We start from the raw sequence: 22223 nt of genomic DNA, 5'->3' as shown, positions 1-22223 counted from the left end.
CCTTATGATTTGTGATCACTATCGGAGCCCTGCATTCCAGACAGAAAATGCCAAGAGAGCGACGTGACTAAGATTAGCAGTTTTAGAAGAAATTAGATGCCGAGTTCCTGATGCTCGCTGATAATAAAGAGGTATCTCACAAGCCCCAGATAAGGTACCCGAGTTCGGTGCAAAAGACGAACGGTAACCGAAAGAGATGATTTCAGGGATCATTCAAAGAAGTCCAGATTTATGTTCAAGCAAGATCTTTCCATTGTTTAACTTGAGAAAAAGATTGTGACAGTGTTTAATTAAGGTTTTGTTTAGATAGGATACTTGAGGACTTTAGGCCTAATGCTGATATTTGAATTGTTTTGTCTTATGTGAGAGAAAGTCTAGTTTAGAAATTTAGTTAATACATCTTGTGTTTAATGTTGTAGTTATTACATAAATGTGCAAATGTTTACCTGAGAATGAATTGAGTACATCTAGGTTAATGTTTTAGACACGTGGTCCTACTAGAAGTAATTGTGTTGTGGGACTAAATGTAAACATAACTTTGAGTTGTTATTTGAAGCATAGAAGCAAAATCTGCTTGGAACTTATAATTGACATTTTGTTTATTTCATTAGTGATGAATAAACTGTTTTACTGTTTAAATAACTTGCCTGATTCATATTTCCAATGCACTACTCATTAAACTTGAATCTGTGTGCTTTAAGGTAGATATTGCTACGACTGTAGATTAGAAGAGTTAAGCTGCTAGATTTAATTATTATTAAGAGAGGAAGGTTTCGTGTGTTTTACTGTGTGTTTTTCTTTGGAGGGAGAGTCACCTTCTATCTGCATATTTTGGTGGTGCAGCTAGAAATCAAACAAATTTTCCAAAATTCTGTTTAGAACAAACAACGGTAGATCAGACAAAGAGGTTGGCTCCAGCCTGAAGCAATTTCTTTGTTCTGTGAGCTTTGCACACGTGAGCTTCAATATTTGCGGTCAAACGGATAAGAGAGTAATCAAAGTTAAGAAGACTAGTTAAAGTGAGATAACGTAGATTTACAAAGGCACAGCAGCAGACAAAGATTTTATAAGACAACAAACGTAGATAATAAGATAAACACACATATTGTTACAGTGGTGCAGCCAGTAGGATTTTAAAACGAAATTTAATAAGAGGAAATAAGATATAATAGGAGATTTTAATAAGGAGTTTAATTAAACAACGATATTTTTACAATACCAACCCAATATAGCATTCTCCGTCATTATTGTTTTTTAATATACAGTATCTTAAACAAACACACAATAAGATAAGATAAACACACATATTGTTACAGTGGTGCAGCCAGTAGGATTTTAAAACGAAATTTAATAAGAGGAAATAAGATATAATAGGAGATTTTAATAAGGAGTTTAATTAAACAACGATATTTTTACAATACCAACCCAATATAGCATTCTCCGTCATTATTGTTTTCTAATATACAGTATCTTAAACAAACACAATGTCCTCCATTCTGCACAGATTTGGTTACAATAATTGATAAATTAAAGTATTCGAAGTTACCCTACAATTAATTTCATTAGACCAATTAAGATGAGCATTGATGTTCTGTACACTCTTAAAACTTTCATACATCGATAAAAAAAAATTTTAAAAAAAAAGCAAACATAATCAACACAAAAAATTAAAATTTAAAAAAAGCAATCAGTCAAACTAGCATGAATTCTGTAGTGCAGGTTGCATAAGCCACAACAGCACTCCCAACCAAAATGGGCACGTGACACCACTGATATTTATCATTATATAGTTCTCATAATTGGCATAGCATACTGGTTAAAAGAGAAGTGAATCACCAGCCACAAATGTATAAATGGAAGGCTCCCTCTTTGTTTTAAAAACCATTCATAAATGATTGATTTAGTTAGTCAGTGACAAATAATTGTTTTTATTAATATAGGGATGAAGGTAGGACATGGTATACAGCACACAGAGGAAGACTGTGGATATTAGCATCAGATAAAGTGCCAACAAGAGAAGATATTACTGAAGAGGAGAATGCTCAGAGAGTTACTAGTGGAAGTGAGTGATCTGCAACTCATTCTTAGCTATATGATGAATATGTCAATAATATCAGTAATATTTAAACTGTATTCAATAATATATATATATATTGGGTTGGCAAATAAGTTCGTTCGGTTTTTCAGAGTGGAATGAAATACATTTTATTTAATATATATAATACGTACTGGTCAGTTATATATTGACCCTTTTTATCAGTGACCTCTTGCCATCTGTCCACCAACTTCATTATGCCACTTTCATAAAACTCCTGAAATTTACTGGCGAAAAACTGATCCAGGTGTCTTTTGATAGTCTCCTCATTAGCAAAGGTTTTTTTCCTATTCAGAGAATTCTGCAACTGTTATATCTCATTTATTCTTCTTATTTTAATCGTAACATTCCTTATATACCTTCTCTCTCTCTCTCTCTATCACTTTATATTTTGCAGTCGTAATATGTTTTTACCTAGACTCTGGTTCTGTCTCCTTTTTTGGACATAGACAAATTTATATTTTATAGCTGTGCCAGCCTATATCCTATAATAGATAAAAAATACTATTCAGGGAGATGTTACCATTAATCTTACACATATATAATAATTGCTACTATCAGTCGTGGCCAATATTCTAGCATTTAATTCCCTCCCGCTTGTTATGTTCGAACTTTTATGAGTGGTGAGTTGACTCATTATCAGGAAAGACTCAGATTTGAGATAAAAATACATGTTTATTATCCACTCTATATACATCCTATAACTATATCAAAATACACATTAGATAAATCACTTATACATATCAATACTAAATTAAGAAAATCACTTCAATTTTAAGAGCAGCTCAGTGGATGCTTTAAGTGACATTCAAACACATTGCTAACCACTGCATTCAAACATACAAAATTCTCTTACAGATATCCCTCTATATTCTGGGATTACTATGTAAATTTAGGTTTGATTTAATTCTAACTGGTATTCTTATATATGCACACATTTAAATTCACCACCTTCTAGCAATTCAATCCAGTTCAAATTGACAATGGATATCACGTCGTACTAAGTTGCACTATTCACTTAAAGTTCTCTATATTGCATTGTCCTGACATAAATTACATTACATATTAATTTCCTTCCTTCCATACGATCTCGTAATTAGGTAACAAACGTCTACATTACCTTCACTAAACCTTGATTAGGTCTGCAGGTCTGGCTTGCCTTTGTTATGCCCAAGTGATAGTTCCTTCCTTATCCCACATGCAGCGTTGTATTGTTACTGGATAGGCTTTCTCATCCGCAACATGGCTACTTCGATTTTCAGAGATTTCTTCGGGGACATCTACGAGCTCACAAACGCTTATTAGGAAAACGTTTGCCCACTCATGCTGGAATTCCATCTGCCATATTGCTAGGAGACTACTTCAATTTCCCGTCGCCACTCATCTCTGCCTATTTCACTGCTCGCATGACCAGGAAGCCCCGGGTACACCTCGGTGAGACAATCCAAAACCAGGAAGTCGAAAAAAAGCCCCGTTTGTCCTCGCTGCCTCGGGTCATTTGCCAGCAAGTACAAGACTTTTGGACCTAATCTTACAGGTTGTCCAATGATTTATACTTGTTTAAGAAAATTCCATACAGTGATAAAATACAATATTTCCTGCTCATTAAAATAAACAAATGACATGCTGCTTTGATACATTACTATAATTCGTTACCTTATAAGATTGCGAGAATTCCTGTGTGTTTTGCCAAGTGCAAGCCTTTCTTTTCATTAAATTTTTTTGTTATTATGATAAGCCCTGAATGATTTTTTTCATTCTGAACCAAAACCATTCAGGGTGCAACACAACGATCAGAATAAGTGGTAATTGGAAGGTGTCAGGTCCAGTGAATATGAAGGATGCGGCAAAACATCCCAGCCAAGACATAACAATTTACTTCGGGTTGTTAACGATGTGTGGGGTCTGGTGTTGTCGTGGTGAAAGACAGCTCCTTTCCGATTTGCCAATTCAGGACGTTTTGTGCTAATTGCACGGGCCAGTCGTTAACTGTGAGCAATAGATAGTTGAATCAATCGTTCTGCCTGATGGTAACACCTCATAGTGGACAACACCTTTATAATCCCACATCCCACCACACAGAGAGCATGATCTTCTTTGGGTGCAATTCTACTTTCGAGGTTGTTTGTGGCAGTTCGCTCTTGTGCCCCCATAATCTTTAATGTACCATGTTATCATACACGACCCATTTTTTATCTCCCGTAATCATCCGCTTCAGAAATGGGTCATTTTCTTGGCGACGTCGCAGCGAATCACAGATGGATATGCCAGCAGTCATGTTGGCCTCAGACAATTCTTGTGGCACCCAAACATTGAGTTTTGAAACATATCCCAGCTTGTGCAAATGGTTTTCAACGCTTGTATGGGATATTTTCAGTACTGCAGCAATCTCCCGCACTATTTGTGATTTTTGTCGACGATATCCTTCACAACACTCGAATCAACCTCTGTCAGGCGACCAGCGCTAGGCACATCACTAATATCAAAATCTCCAGAACAGAATTTGGCAAACCACTTTTGCCATATGCATTCTGTTAAGGAACCATCCCCATATATGCTGCATATTTTTTTCTGGGCCTCCGCAGCTCATTTGCCTTTTTTGAAATAAAAAAAAAAAGCAAAATATGCTGGTAATGCACGTTATTTTCTTCCATTTCTAAAAATATGTTACACACGCAGGTGAAGCGGCGTAAACTTGTACTAACTCATAAACCGAACGAACTTATTTGCTAACCCAATATACGTATGTGTGTATATGTATATATATATATATATATTATTATTATTAAACAAGACCTCATGGAGTCAAAGACTCATCTAGGAGGTCCTTTTATCTCACACACATCTCATCATACCGGGTCTTAAACACATTCAAACTCCTTGCAGACACCACACTCTCAGGCAAGGCATTCCAATCATTCACAACTCTGCACGAAAAAAACCTGCCTCTCACTACCCTACTCACACCCTCTTTATACAGTTTCCAGGGATGACCTCTGGTTCTCCCCTGATCTCCCACTATTCTCTGTAGAACTTCTCCACCATTGATCCTATAACAACCCCTTACCAACTTGTAGGTCTCTATCATATCTCCCCTCTTCCTTCTCTCCACTAGATTGAAAAGATGCAAATTACATCTTTTCAATCTTTCCTCATACTCGACATTCCAGAGGTCAGAAACTACCTTAGTCAGTCGCCTTTGGACCCTTTCCAACATCTCTTCATCCTTCTGAAAACCAGGTGACCAAATCTGGGCACAATAGTCCATGTGTGGCCTAATCAAAGCTTTATACAATGGAACAAGAACCTCCCTACTTCTACACGTCAGTGTCCTCCGCATCATTCCTAAGTCTTTGTGTTGTCTTCACAATTTTGGCAATGTGTCCCCTAAATTTTAGATCCTTATCCACTATCACCCCCAGATCTCTTATTTCCTCCACTTCCAACAATGTACTCTCACCAAGCATAAATTCTGCATCCCATCTTTGTTTTCCAAATTTTAAAACCTTACATTTTGCAACATTGAACTCACATCCCCATCTGCTTGCCCAATCACTCAATTTATTCAAGTCTTCTTGCAAGGCCACAACATCTTCACTACTCTTTATGGTTCGTCCCAACTTTGCATCATCTGCAAACAACTGAATATCTCCATCCAAATCTTCGCCAATATCATTAATATACAAGTTAAATAGTTGTTGTTGTTGTTGTTGTCTTGTCCTTTGAAGAGTCTTAGATGTTTCCGTGCGCTCTTTGTACTGCTTTGGCTATGTCTGTGATTTTGTTTGTATAGAGCTGTTGTTCAGGATTAGGATCTATTTCTTGCAAGGCTGCTGTAATTGCTGGACAGGTAAAGATGTGAGTGGGTGTCAGTTCCGTATTGGGGCAGTTGTTGCAGTTTCTATATGTTCTCGTATCATCTGTATTGATCTTCATTCCTCTATAATGTCCTGTTCGTAGTCTTGCTATCGTAGTGGAGGTCCTTCTGTCAGCATTGATCTCGGGAATTTGATGTTGTATCACTGATTTCAATGGAATTAGTTTAGCTTTTGCTAGTGCATTGGCATCAGCAAGAGTTATCATATGAGTTTCTTGGTTGAGTTCTCTGGCCTCTTTTGCTAATTTATCAGCTGCTTCGTTGTGATCAATGCCTACATGAGCAGGAATCCATTGTAGAATGCAACTTTTACCTAAACACTTTAGATGATTTAAGAGTTTATGGATGTCTTGTGTGAGCTTGGTATTGCCATTTTTGATTGCCTCCATAGCTGATCTTGAGTCACTGTAAATTATAATTCCTTCAGATTGTTGAGATGATGATAGATTTAAGTAGGCTTCTAGTGCTTTAATTATTGCGTAGAGTTCGCTGGTAAAATTGGAAGCGATTCTCCCAGATCCAACTTTTATTGAAAGTTTTTCACCTTTCGGGAGTAGAAGGAGAACACCAGCGCCTCCATTAATCATATTGGTGTCTGATGATCCATCGGTATAACAAATAACCTGTTTGGAGGATGAAAGAAGGTTGATGGTATTTAGGCCTTTTTCTTTAAGCATTTCTTTTGGTTCTTTTTTTGTACAGAGTTTGGTAAGGTTTAGATTTATGAAGGTATTTGAAGGTAAAGGACTGGAAAATAGAGGTTCTTTGTTTATGTGGACATTTAGCTGATCAAGACCTATTTCTTTCCTGATAGTGTCATCATATTGTAAAGTCGATGATCTGTGAAGTCTGCAAATTTGGTTCCAATGTTCATAGGTTTTTAGGGAGACATGATCACTTTGGTAGCTTCTGATATTATTTATGAATTTTATGGTGGCAAATTTTCGTCTGTCCTCCAGCAGGTCAAGCCCACATTCCTGTTGGGCTCTGATGTTGTTAGTGGATGAGACTGCACCAATGATAATCTTGGATGCTTTTGCTTGTATTTTGTCTAGGTTTTTCTTTACCGATGAAGCCGAAGGTGACCAGATAGGTGCTGCATATTCCATTATTGGCCTTATTAGTGTAGTGTAAGTAGTTTTGAGGATTTTTGGCTTTGCACCCCAATTTGTTCCACAAAGCCTTTTCAGTATATTTAATTTTTTTAGAGCTCTGTTGGAAGTGTTAGAGATGTGTTGTGCAAAACGTAATTCCTGATCAAACGTAATACCAAGGTATTTTGGATTTGTGACTTTTTCAATTAGCTTGTTATTGATCATGACTTTGGGATTGTAGGAATGTCTATTTTTCCTGTCTGTACTAAATGTACTTAGTTTTGTTTTGTCTGGGTTGATTTTAAGTTTGAGTTCGTTTGACCATTTTTCTAATCCTCTCATGGATTTGTTTAGAATTTCCTCTGATTCTTTGATTTTAGCACTAGTGTGCCAGATGGCTATATCATCTGCATAGCAAGTTACTTTTGTGTCTTCTGTAAGGTAGGGATGAATATTATTGACATATAGAAGGAATAGTAAGGGACTGAGTACTGAGCCCTGGGGAACAAGTTAAATAGTAATGACCCTAAAACAGATCCCTGAGGCACTCCACTAGTGACTTTCCTTTTCCTGGATATTGCACCCCCATACACAACTTGTTGATACCTATCAGATAGCCAGTCTCCAATCCAATGCACTAATCTAATATCCAACCCTGCTCTAGTTTGACTGTCAACTTATCATGAGATACTCTATCAAAAGCTTTTGCGAAATCCAAGTATATTACTGTGTATCCTTCTCCTCTGTCCAAGGAAGCAGTCACTTTATTGTAATAAGTAAGTAGATTACTAAAACACATAGATTACTAAAACATATAATATTTATTTCATTTTTTTTTAATGGAGGAGGGAAAAAACGTAACCTGTATAGTTGCTGTGAGTAAAGCATTGATTATATAATCCTGAAACTTTTAGTGCCAAATTCACATTCCAGACAATATAAACTGTTAACAAAAACGGTTTTTGTTAAAATATTTATTCTTGGTAGAACATGCCATGACAGAAAAAAAAAAATGGAAATGGAAAACTAAACTAAATTAAAATGGAGTTTCTGGTCACTTAGTGATTGCTCTTGTAGTCTATGCAGAGCATCATTTGGCAATTTTTGTTGGGAGACTTTATCAAACTAAATAAAATAGTAACATAATGCTGGCAATAGCATCATGTTTAATTGTGCCTGTGAATTGTATCATTCTTCCTTGACTTCGTAATGATCTCTGGAGCTTAACTGATGAATATCTAGTTGGTCATTGGTTTCTAATTATAATCAGACTCCTTGAGCTGTTTATAGTTCACAGAGTCCTAGAGAACCTTCTATGCCCTCAAAAAAAAAAAAAGGTATGCTTCATATTTCACTGCTTAACTTGCAAAAGAGCTTAGCAATTGTGAACGTCTATAAATATAAAATTATTACATATTACTCTTATATGTTAAGCTAGTTGAAGTTTATGCTGGTGATAGTTTCAGTTATAACTTCTCTGTTCGCTTTTCCTAATGAAAATTGAGTGGTATTTCTAACTAAAGTAAAGATTCCATTAAACAAAGATGCATGTTTGTTAAGAAAGAGGACCTTTCATATTATTTTTTGGTTGTGAATAGGTACTACAAAGAGTGTGCTACTTTTTACACTTCTCTGCTGCTACATTAGCATCATTACACTCTTGCAGCAGTTTTACAGAAAAATTATGTCTAAAATCTTGGCTTCCTAAACAAAGCTCCAGTTTCAAACAATAGAACACCTTTAAAATGACCTGGCATGTTAGAGACATGTCAAACTAATGCTTCCTTAAATTGTACACAGACTAGTGATCACATTGAAGGAAGAATTGTCCAAAATACAGTAAGGATGAACACTATTGCAACTGCAAATTCAGACGAATTAGCTTGTGGCAATTTGTATAACTGATAATTTTGAGTGGAAAGTGGATATACAGTGGTATTTTGCTAATCCGAACTAATAAAAACCATTCTCGTTCAGATTAGTGAAAAGTTTGGATTAGCAAATTCCCCTCCAAGAGAAAACAATAACTAGCGTTTAAGACAAAAATAAATCAGATTGTAATGGTACATCAATGATAGAAACTGATAGAAAAAAAGCTACTGTACTGTAACAGCAGATTACAGTACAGTAATCTACTGTTACAGTAGATTACAGGTAGAACCGATTTCACTTTCAGTGCCACCTGTGATCCATTCCGTAACATCTGTTTGTGAAATTTCATCATCTGGATTTATATTTTTAACCAAATTATGCACGTTTTGAATTTCCTCTTTTTGTGTATATTTGTGATTCATGCCGACAATACAGTACGTACTGTACAGTATAAAAAAGCAAACGTGAACAGACAATACATCAAAATAGGCCTCCAGTATAACCGTACAATCGAAAGTACAAAAAAAATACTGTAAAACAAAAAATAATACAGTACACAAATTTATTTTAGTAAAAAATTTAATTTCTTGTACCTATATTGTTGAGGATTCTGATTTAATAAGATTGCATAGTTCAGTACGTAACTTAATTTGCGTAAAAATATCACTTTCTTGTATACACAACACAAAAAAAGTTTCACAAAATAACACACAAAAAAAGGTTTTTATTTCTTTGTCACCGATTTTCTTTTGTTTCTTTGAAGCTAAACTTTTTTCGAATGCTTCTTCTTGGAGCTGCATTAGCAACAAAATTTTGTGGAATAGCGTATCATTCTGCCTTAGCACATTCTATACACATATTAAAACTGTCAGCTGCCTCTTCATCTTTTACTTTTTTTTTTCTTCGAGTTCTTCATCATTATCATCATCTTCTAATTCATTAGAAGATGTGATGACGATGATTCTACATAATACATCATAAATATGTAGCGTCATATTTATAATTTAAGCATCTGATTTGATTTCGATTTCACTTTCGGTTCTACCTGTAATCCATTCCGTTACATCTGTTTGTGAAATTTCATCATTTGGATTTATAAAGGGTGTCCCAAAATTCACACAAGATTTACACCATTTGTGCGGTAAAGTGTTGCCAATGAGGAAAAAAAGACAGCGTGATAGCTGACAGTTTAGGGTTATTAAAAATGGAGCGCTACACGAAATAACAACGCATTTTCATTGTTGAGCAATATTTTAAAAATAATGAAGGCTTGGCAGCTACAGTTTGCAATTTTCGTACAAAATATGGTCGGAATAGTGGTTTAACTTCATCAACTGTGAAAAGATTAATTAAAAAATTCAAGGAAACTGGAACAATTAGTGATCTTATACACTCTGGCCATTCTTCAACAAGTTGTTCAACAGAAAGCATCGAAGCAGTTCGTGAGAGTGTTGCTGAGAGTCCAGGAACATCAATTCAGCACCGTGGTCTTGAATTGGGCATTTCGAGAAGCTCTCTACAGCGTATTCTCATGAACGATTTGCATCTTTATGCTTACAAAGTTCAATTGACTCAAGAACTGAAGCCTACTGACCACACACAGCGAAGAGAGTTCGTTGAATGGATTATGGAACAACAACAAGTGGATGCTTATTTTTCGAACAAAATCATCTTCAGTGATGAGGCTCATTTTCATCTTGATGGTTTTGTTAATCGACAAAATTGTCGCATAAGGCAATAACAGTTAATGGTGCTCGCTATTGCGACATGATAATCCAGTTTTTTGTGCCTAAATTGCAAGATATGGATGTGGACCACATGTGGTTTCAACAAGACGGTGCCACATGCCATACAGCCCGAGAAACAATTCAATTACTGCATGAGTCATTTCCTGGTTGTGTAATTTCCCATTTTGGTGATCAGAATTGGCCGCCCAGATCATGTGACTTAACGCCGTTGGACTTTTTTCTTTGGGGTTTTTTGAATTCTAAGGTTTATGCCAACAAGCCCACGACCACCCACGCCTTGAAGGAGGAAATTGAGCGCTGTATCAACGAAATTCAGCTACATTTATGCAAAACGGTCATGGAAAATTTCGACAAAAGAGTGCGTATATGTGCCAGCAAAGCCGTGGAGGCCATTTACCCGATATGCTATTCCATGCATAACCCTATACTGTATACTTTATGAATCAATAAGAAATTAAATTTTTAATTAAAAACCCGTGTTTTCTATCAAAATTACTTCTTGCATGAATTTTGGGACACCCTGTATTTTTAACCAAATTATGCATGTTTTAAATTTCCTCTTTTTGTGTATATTTCTAATTCATGTCGACAATACAGTATGTACTGTACAGTATAAAAAAGCAAATGTGAACACGCAATACATCAAAATAGGCCTCCAGTATAACCGTACAAGCGACAGTATGAAAAAAATACTGTACTGTAATAATAATAATAAAATAAATAATAATAGTTAAAATAATAATTATTAAATAAAAATAATAGTACACAAAATAATAATGCGTAATAAATAACACTTTTTTTTCTTTCAAACTGCAGTTTGGATTACTGGAGGGTTCGGATTAGCGAGATACCACTGTACATTTAAATTTTTTTTTTTTTAATTGTGCATGAAGGAGTCATGTAGCACTCAACGGGAGAAAAGGCTGTGCTGAGAAAATTAAGTTTGAAGGAAGTTCTTTTTGTGAAGGAATAAAGTTGCAAACTTGAATGTCTTGTAATGTCTCAAAGACATAATCTAGATGATTTCACTTGGGAAAAAGTTATTGGAAAGTTTGAAGAAGGCAGCAGAATTGTTGATTTTGTCAGAGAGTTTGGAATCATACATGGTGCACAGAGCCTGGATATAATGCGGTATCCAGGCTTTGGGCAATGTTTCAAACCAATGGAATGTGTTCCAGATGTTTAAGAGGTCATCCTCACTCTACCATGGAGCATGCAGACAGATTTTTGGTTATAACAGCAAAACATAATCTACACACCATTGCAGGTCAACTTGCAAGTGCTCCATTCAAGCACAGGTACACTGATATCTCAACAAAGTGTGGCAAGACATCTGTGATGAGTAGGCCTATATGCCCAAAGGCCTGTAGCCTGCATCCCTTTATCCATTGCTCATTGTAGAGCATGTTTTCATTGATGTTATATCCATAAAAATTGGACACCAATGGGTATGATGCTTGATCTCGTGTGTAAGTGGTACTGCTTACCATCACAAGAATATTATTGAAAGGGATAGATAAGGCAGTGCTGGGGTCATAGTGTGGGGAGACATTGTGCTTAATGGATGCACCAAGATACAAGCGCTGAAAAAAAAAAAAAGGGACTATGACTGACTAATGAACTATATTGCAATGAAGTTCTTCAACATCATGTTCGATTGTTCCCTGATGCTATAGGCGAACAATTCATTTTTATAGATGACAGTGCCACACCACATGGTACACAAGTAGTGGAGATACTTCTGGAGACTGAAGATTTGTACAAAATTTATAACACACTTTTTGTGTAATATAATTTATTAGTATGCTGGCAATAAATTTATGTCCACATTTGACTGTAGTCATGAAAAGAATTTTCATATCCAGATAAAAATGTGCTTCATCCTTAACTTTGGACACCAGTATAATATCAGATATGATGCTATCATAATAATATCATACTTCAAACCATTCATCATTGCAGCTGATCTGATCATACTGATGATGAGGTAGCAACTGCCATTTATTAGGCTCATCAGTGTGATCAGTCATAGACCATAATAGCATTGCTTTTGCACAATCATAACAGTATAGTATAGATGAGTTAGCAAATGGTAACTGCCGGCTCATCATCAGTGTGATCATTCACAAAGATGAATGATCTTTGTGAATGATCATTTGGGGTAGAAGCCAAATACTAAGTTGCATATGGTGTGGTTAGATACTCTGGGATTTACTACTTTCATCTTTTTCAAGCCTTTAAGATCCATGAGCTCTCAAGTATCCTTGGTTTATTTCTGTAATCTTAATTTATTAAGATATGGTTAGTAGCCTTATGCTTATAAAATATTCTGTTTCTGAATCGCATGGGTTCTTCCAGCTGGTTTGCCTGTTTGCAGGAATGAAAAACCATAATGTTCAAGATGAAAACCTCTGCCACCTCTATGACCAGATAACTCACCTTCATTCGAAAAGCTCTTATCACGTTTCTTGGTATCCTAGATGGAATTTGAACCCAGATCTTTTCAGCTAGACTATGTCATAATTACTAATTAAACTGTGGAGGTTTTGTGAGTTACTATACTAATTAATTCGCTATAAATTATGACTTTGTAGTGGGCTAAAAACTTTCTTTTGGTTCAAATGGGCTGAAAAAATTTTATTATAAAAAGTATATTATGTATAAATGTTAGTGTTATGAACATAATTCACCCATTTTTCAAATCCATGACATTGTCATCAACTTGTGAGCTATTAGTCTTTGCTTCAAAAATGAATGTTATTGTTCCAAGTCAAGTCAAGAGCTAAACATAAGTCATTGCATTTTAATATTTGTGATATGTAATTACTTTTTGTTTCTTTTCAGATAACTTCATGAAATTTCCAGAGCATTATCCTACTGGATGCTTACTGGGGTGTGTGGATATGATGGACTGCTTACCTCAAGAAGAATACAGAATACAAGTAATACAGTTTAGTTGAGTTAAATTTAAAAATTTAGATAGTTGAAATAGCATTCTAGTTTTGTTGATTTGTTTTCCTGTTTATAGGGTACATTTTATAAGCAGTATTATTATTGTTTGGAGTTTGCTAATTCACTGTGGAAAATATAGACTAACTTTGCATATCATAATAATCTTTCCTGTAAAAGAATTCTGCTGTGTTGATAGTAATACATTTCATTTTCGTGTTATAATTCTGAAGTGTACCATTTATAATGGTCTAACACAATTACAATTTCATGAGAGACATGAATAAGTTCATCTTATTCATGTCTCTAAATTGATCATCTCCTACATTTCAGTCTTCAAGTACTCCTAACTGCATCAACCTAATTATAGCTTGCTCTTTCTAAGGATCTTATATTATCAAAGCCCTCCAGGGACTCATGGACTTATCAAAGGAGGCCACATGTTACCCACACACACCTGGAGTCATATATTTTCTTGAATTCATTCATGCTGTCTGTACTTACCACTTCCAAAGATAAGCCATTCCAATTACTCACTGAAATGGGTGAGTTCATATCAAGGCCTTGTAAAGAGACAAAATCATCATCATCATCATCATACGTATCAAGGATTTAGGCCTAGCATGGCCTGTTCCGGCTTTAGAAGTCATTGTTGAATCGTTTAAGAGGACGTCCTGGTTTTCTTTTTCCTAATGGCTTGTACTTTAAGGCTTGTTTTGGTAATCTTTCTGTTTTCATTCTTTGAACGTGTTCCATCTATTTGTGTTTATATTTTTTAATTTTTTCTATTACTGGTTCTTGGTTTAATTCTTTCATAATATCTTCGTTTCTTTTGTGATCAAATAGGATATACTTTGCAGTTTTTCTTATAAACTTCATTTCTGCTGTTGTTAATCTTTGTTTGTCTTTTTGTTTTATTGTCCAGATTTCACTTCCATACATTAAGACCAGTAGGGCTAAAGTATTGTATACTTTTAGCCTGGTTTGTTTTTGAACTAGGTTTGGTTTAAATATAGAGTTAATTACACCTGTTATTTTTAAATATTTTGCAATTTTTATGTTTATATCTTTTTCATTTTCATATGTGATCATACATCCTAGGTAGTTAAATGAATTCACCTGTTCTAAGATCTTGTTATCTATTACTATTTTAGTTCTTGCTGGATCTTGTCCTTTAAAGGCCATAGTTTTTGATTTTTCTGTTGATATTATCATACCATAATCTTTGGATATCTCATTTAGATCTAAAATAGCTTTCTGTAAGTTATCTTCAGAATTTGTAATTATTATTTGGTCGTCTGCAAAGAGGAGAGTGTTTAAGTTAACTGTAGGTGAAAGTTTAATTCCTTGATGTAAATTTTTACTCCATTTTATTATTATTTCATTTAAGTAGATATTAAAAAGAGTTGCTGAGAGGGGACATCCCTGTCGGACCCCTTGGTTTATCTCTCGTGTATATGATAGCTCTTGATTAATCTTATTTGTATTTGATTATTTTCATATATACTTGTGATAGCTTTTAGGATATTATTTGGTATTTGTCTTTCTTTTAATATGTTAAATAATATGTTTCTTTTAACTTTGTCAAATGCTTTTTCAAAGTCAATAAATGCAATATGTGTTTCTAAATTATATTCTCTTCTTTTCTCTATTATTAATTTTAGGCAAAAGGCTGGGTCTATACATGATCATCCTTTTCTAAATCCATTCTGTACCTCTAGAATAAAGTTTTCGGAATATTTCATTAGTTTGTTATTTAAGATTCTGCTCTATACTTTGTAACAGGAATTTAGTATACTGATACCTCTATAGTTTTTAGGGTCATCTCTATTACCTTTCTTAAAGATAGGAATCACAATTGCTTTTTTCCATTCTATTGGGGGGATACCAGTTGAGTAGATTTTATTTAAGAATAATAACAGTCTTTCTTTGAATCTTGTTCCTGCGTATTTATATAGTTCTGAACCTAGCTTATCTTCTCCAGGTGATTTTCCGTTTCTTGTTTCTTTCAGGCTGATTTCTAATTCTTCTTCAGTTATTTCCTTTTCATTTTCGTTAATTGTTTGCCAGTTGTCTTTTTTAAAATATTTGTCTGTCCACAGTTCTGTGTAGTAATTTAGAAATTCTTCTAATTTCAATCCAGTGTTTAATTTTATGTTTTCTTTGGTATCTGCATTTAGGTGTTTCAAAATCTTATATACATTGGGTCTTATTTTATATAAATCATGTTCTAAATTAGAAACAAATTTATTCCATGATTCTCTATGTCTTTTTCTGACTTCTCTTTTAGCTATGGCTCTTATTCTTTTATATTCTATTTCATCTTCTAATCTTTTACTGCTTAACCATTTGTGATAGGCTTCTTTTTTCTTTTTGATTATTTCTTTGATTGTATCATCCCAGATCTTCAGTTTTTTCTTTTATTGAATTTTTTGGTCTTTCCTAAGCTTTCATTTGCTGCTGCATTTAGTATCATTTTTATGTTAAGCCATTCTATTTCTATTTCTTCATTTTGTTTTATTTTATCTAGATATTGGTTAATTCTTTGTTCATATCGCCATTGTACATTTGTGTCATTCAACAGTCTAGTTTTATAAACAAATGTTTCAATTTTTCTTTCTGCTCTTGTTACTTGTAGCCATTTAGGTGGTAATCTTAATTTTATTTTAACAAGGAAGTGGTCACTGCTTATTTCATATCCTCTGTGAACTCTAACATCTAGTGAAAATTTTGATTTCTTTTCATTTAATATGAAGTAATCTAATATTGATTTCCATCCTCTTGCTGCCCAAGTATATTTATGTATGTCTTTATGTTTATAGAAGGAATTCATTATTTTTAGATTATTATAAACTACAAAGTCGATCAATTTTTTACCATTTCTGTTTAGAGTGTGTTATCCATGTATTCCTATATTATTATTAATTTTTGTGTTTCCAATTCTTGCATTTAAGTCTCCTGCTAAAATTATGTAATCATTTTTATTTATTTTATTATATATGTTTTGTAGCTGATTATAAAAATCAATATTATCCTGTTCTCTTCCTTCCTCTGGGGCATATTAACCAATTATTGTTAAATAGCCTCTATCTATTTTTATTCTAGCTTCTATTATTCTTTCATTCCATAATTTATAATGTTTTAACTGTTTTGAAAGGGAGTTATGAATCCAAATCATGACTCCTGCTTGTGTTCTTTGGTCTCTGTCGACTCCACTGTATATCACATTAAAATTTTAAGTTTTCATAGTTCCTTTTAATTTCTTTTTTGTTTCAGTGATTACTGCTATTTTAAAGTTTCTTTCATTTAATAACTGGTCTAATTCTATTTCTTTATATGCTATTCCTCTTACATTCCAGTTTGCTATGTGTATTATATTGTGTCGTTTCCATTTTCGTTTTCCCTTTTCCATTCCAGGGTCGTTTCCCATAGATTCAATCCGATTATCTTTTTCTGTCAGCTTACAAGTAGTATTATGTTCTCCATGTCAGGGGACTAGTCTGACGATGGAATAGTTCAGTGGTAGGGCTACTACCTTAAGGCTTCTGAACTAGCCTTCTTCTGAATTTAAACCCATAGGAGGAATAGGGTATATTGGAGGGGAAAGAGTAGATTACAGAAGAAACATAGTAAGGTTTATAGAGAGGACATAGTTGTAAGACCAGAAATGAAAAGACCCCATGGCCCTCAGTACTCTAATAGCATAAGGGTCATAAAGTAAGAAGAGTTGGCTGATGAAGAGACAAAATGACTTTCTTATCCTTACATGTCAGTGTTTTTGTTTCAGCAATATCAAGGCCTTGTAAAGAGACAAAATGACTTTCTTATGCTTGCATGTCAATGTTTTTTTCAGCATTGCAGTGTATATTGCAAATATACTGAACTGTATTTGCTTTACGGCCTTGAACTTCAACTTCCTATCCACTAAAACTCCAAATCCCCCCAGCCAGATCGGTTTCTTTTAGCATAATCCCGCCAGTATAATATTCTATTGGATATCACATCACACCAAAGTGCATGACAGCCATTTTCAAATGTCGACAATTCCAGTCTATTCAGTTATTCTAAAAATGGACAGTCACATTCCTGATTGCCCTGCCTATCTTAGCATCATCAGTAAGCAGTCATATGTCTCCTGTCAAATCCTTCCCAATGTTATAATGTAAAGATTGAATAACAGTGGACCAAGGGATGATCCCTGGGGCACTCCACTGGTCAACCTTAAATCTGCTTCCTGCCTTCCATGGAATGTTATGACCATGTACTGCACATAATGCAGGCTTGCTATATGCAAGACTAATGTACCAACACAAAGTTGCTGAAGTTTTTGTTAATGCACAGGGCAACAAAAGTGTTTCACTGTGCATTCACACACATCCTTCAGTAAGTATACTTGTGGGTACAATATGTCTGTAAAACATTTTCAGATGGTCATATATCATTTTGGATGAGTTGGGTTTTTTTTTTTTTCTACTTTTATTTATTTTTCATGTAATCTGAAAACCCTTGATCTACAGATCAAACAAAACTTTTTTGAATCACTTCGGTTATACAATAAGTGGGGAAGTGGTCCCACTCCAGCAGATGAAATTCATCTCCCACCTAAAAACAATTACAAACATCCATGCCCATAGTGGGATTCGAACTGCAACCTGTTGACTGAAGATTGAATAAACTAACCAGTTGGCCATCCAGGCAGACAATGCACTAGATATGTCTTAATGCATGAGACACTTTCACCTAGACTCCTTAGTTGGAAGTGGGATTTTCAAAAAATGTCATATTGAATGATAAGCAGTATCAAGTAGAGTGATGTGAGCAAAAATCAAAATGGGGAATTTGACACTGAAACTTATTTGTGCCTATGTTCCCATAAAAATGTTATCCTAAGGAAGTGTAGGAATTTTTTGAATCACTAGTGAAAGCAGTTGACAAAGAAAAATGAAAAGTTGGTCTTTGTTGGAGATCGAAATAGTATACAAAAATGTTTCAGGAAAATTTGGAGAAAGGAGCAAAGCTAATAATTATTTTAAATACCTTCCAGATTTCTATTTGTGTCACGTACAGTTCATTACTAATACCATGTTCCATCATAAACATGTGCAGTAAGTTCACATTGAAAGAAGACAAAAAATAATAAGTATGTTATTGTTAATAGTGATATCTTTTCACACTGGCTCTGAACAAAGGTGTATAAAGGAGATTTGAATCTGGAAGTGATCATCATTTAGTTTTAAGCAGAATAAAAATGAATTTGAATTTCACATTGGGAAAAAAATAAATAAAATCAAAGTCAAGTAGCTGTTAGAGGTGAACTTATAGACTCAATATACAAATATTGAGTTGGTACAAAAGAATCATACTTTTGAAGATGCCTAAAAGTTGCTAAATAAAAATCATGGGAAGACTTTAGTAAGAATATAGAAGATAAATATCAAGAAATGGCAAAATGTTCTGAATGCTATTGAAGAAGCTGAGAAATGTTGAAAAAAAAAGTAGTAAAAGGAGAATCGAAGATGATAAAGGTGGCGTGAAAACTGATGATAAAGATATTCTAAATGTTTGGAGTAATTCTTTTGAAAAAAGTGTTAAAGGAAGCAAGAAGTGACAGAACAGTGGCAGAAAATATTTTAGAGAAATGCATTCAGGAGAATGATATTTGGCCAGAAATGCTAAAGCTTGAAGATATAAAAGTTTTACAATGGCTGCACTGCATAATTTAGAAGGCATGATCAGAAGGTCAAATTCCAGATGATATTGAAATATAGCTCACATAGTACACATATGTAAAAATGGCAATAACACTGAATGTGAGAATTAGAGAAATTTCCCCTAATGAATGTTTCAGATAAGATGTCTGCAAGCATGCTTAAAAAAGTTTTCGAAGCGATACTTGAAGAATAAACTAGGTTCAGGTGAACCATTGGTTGTGAGGATTAGATTTTCACTTTATTATTATTATTGTTGCATGGGCACTTCCACAGAGTTCTAAGACCTCATCGTGTGAGACCCAAACGATCAACACAATAGCTGGTTTTACCTTTCCTTGAAATTTAACAGACAAAGCACTCACAACTGACTTGAGCAACTCATTCCTTTCATTTACCACTCTCCAAGTGGCAAAAAATCTAGTCCTCTCATGCCCTTGCTAACCACACTCTTACCCAATTCCATGGATGACCTCTTGTTCTGCAAGGATTGATGCAGGAGAAATGAAACATTTCCCCTGCATCAATCCTATAAAATCCTTTAAGTCAGCACTTCCCAAACTGTGGGCTGTTAGTTTTGTTGAGGGGGGGGGGCATGAAATAATGAAAACAAATTTAAAATGTTTTAAGACTAATCAGATATTTTTTATCTTAAAAGAAACATATTTAATTTTTATTATTTATTATTTTATATTTTAATGGAAAAAAATCACACAGTGTTGGTTCACCAATTTTGCTTCCTGCATATTTTGGCAATTAATGAATATTAGTAAATATATATGCTTATTCATATGAGTTTAATTTCAAAGGTATTGATAAGAAGCAAAAAAAAAAGCTTACAAACGCAAAATCTTGCACTCATTTAAACCAGCAAAGTTTTTCTCACTTTAAATTAATGTTTCATTGCTAGTGTACACAGGTGCGGTGATGCACAGGAAAGAAATACACTTAGTGTGTATGTTTTGTATTGAATATAAACAATAAATATAATAATATATGTATTAGGATTTTTTTTTAGATGGGGACTGTGAAATCTTTTAATTTTTCCAAAGGGGGCCTTGACATTCATAAGTATGGGAAGCACTGCTTTAAGTAACTTATGTTTTTATCATATCCCCCCCTTTTTTTTTTCACCTATTAACCAACTTCTTAATCCAAAAACCCTCAATCTATTCTCATAGGGAGCATTCCATGGACTACTCACCATCGTGGTCACCTTGCCTCTAATTCCTCTACATCACTACCTCATCCCCAAGAAACCCAGGAGACTAGACTTGAGTACAGTAATCCAGATGTAGCTGTATCAAGGCTCTATAAAGTAAAATGGTAACTCCCTTATCTCTGCTTATTGAAGAACACACACCAGCAGTGTGTGTTCTCAATAACCAAATAATCCTGTGAGCTACCCTAGCTACTTTTGCAGTATGCTCTCCAAACTTCAGTTCTCTATCTACTATCACCAAATCCCTCACCTCATCAATTTCCTGGAGTACAGTTCTCTCAATGTTGTACATAGCTTGTAATCTTTATATCCCAAAATACATAACTTTTTCCACTTTACATTGACATCCATTATGTTTTGCCCATACTGTCAGCCTATTTAAATCATCCTGCAAGTTTTCTACATAACCTTGATTAACTATTATATAATTATCACTCTTATCAAACTTTGCATCATCAGCAAACAACTGAATCAACTACCTACCCTTCAAATTATTTCCTGTATCATTTGTGCACAAATTAAACAGCAGTGGTCCAAGCAAAGAGCCCTACTGCACACCACTAGTTACCTGCCTTCTGCTGGATTCTACTCCTCCATATACCACTTTTTTGTTGTATGTCTATCAGCCACTCATCCATATCACCAGTTTCATATCCATCCTCATTTGCTTCGGTTTGCATAATAGAATTCCATGTGGTATCCTATCAAATGCCTTTGCAAAATTTAGCGGTATCATCATGTATCCATTCCCTTTATCTAACTCAGCTGTCATTCTATTATAAAAAGTTAGTAGATTACTTAGGCATGAACGAACCTTCAAAACTTCAAAGGTTTCAGGACTGGGCAACTTCCAGTAAAGGTAGTATAAGTTCTGATCACTTGCCTTAGTATCCCATAATGCAAAGCACATGTCCTTATGGTATGTGCTTCTTATCAGAACATATACCACCTTTACCACTAGTTGCCCCAGTCCTGAAAATATTTCATGCACAAACTTTGTTTGCTTACACTTGGATAAAGGATTAAACCAGATATGTAATTGGTAGCATAGTCAAGTGAAAAAACTTCCATCAGCTATCTCTAATCCAGAGAATTTTAATAATAAGGTGTTGACACTTTTTGGCAACTGGTGTATGGTGATATGACTTTTGCATTACTTTCACCTTAGTATCACCACCTCTGTGTCTAGCTCCCACTGACGAGACCTCAATAAAGGTTGAAACCAGTCTGGGTAGTGATCCTTTCCATAATGCATAGCATAGCATTATACATACCCATAAGGATATGTGCTTTGCATTATGGGATACTAAGGCAAGTGATAAGAACTTGTACCACATTTACCAAGAGTTGCCAAGTGTCCTGAAAACATTTCAGGTGCAAAGTTTGTTTTTTTATATAGTACTACTGTCATATAACCTGTATTTCCTCTTGAGGGTACATATCAATGATTTCATCATGATGATTAACATGTCTTCTTGTTATTCTTTATTATTATCATTATTATTATTATTCAGGCCTCCATGGAGTCCAAAGACTCATCGTGGGAGGTCCTTTCTAAGAAGCACAATTCTATCAAGACTCATCGAGGGAGGTCCCTCCTAGGAAACACAAAGTCTATCATACCACTCCTTAAATGCATTGACCGTTCTCGATCTCAC

At 34.6% G+C, this 22223-nt stretch overlaps 1 protein-coding gene across 1 annotated transcript in view; it reads left to right on the top strand.

Annotated features, from left to right (window-relative positions):
- LOC150097193 (activating signal cointegrator 1) overlaps positions 1-22223 on the top strand; it is a 127007-nt gene that overhangs the window by 82039 nt on the left and 22745 nt on the right. Inside the window, exons 8-9 of the mRNA XM_090407083.1 lie at positions 1941-2062; positions 13531-13628. Coding sequence (XP_090263209.1) covers positions 1941-2062; positions 13531-13628 — 220 coding nt within the window. The remainder of the gene's footprint in view (positions 1-1940; positions 2063-13530; positions 13629-22223) is intronic.

This window comes from Typopeltis vanoorti, chromosome 17, assembly GCF_054136105.1.
Source record: "Typopeltis vanoorti isolate ZY-2024b chromosome 17, IOZ_Tvanoo_1.0, whole genome shotgun sequence".
NCBI lineage: Eukaryota > Metazoa > Arthropoda > Arachnida > Uropygi > Thelyphonidae > Typopeltis > Typopeltis vanoorti.
This window is presented reverse-complemented; position numbering and strand designations above follow the sequence as displayed.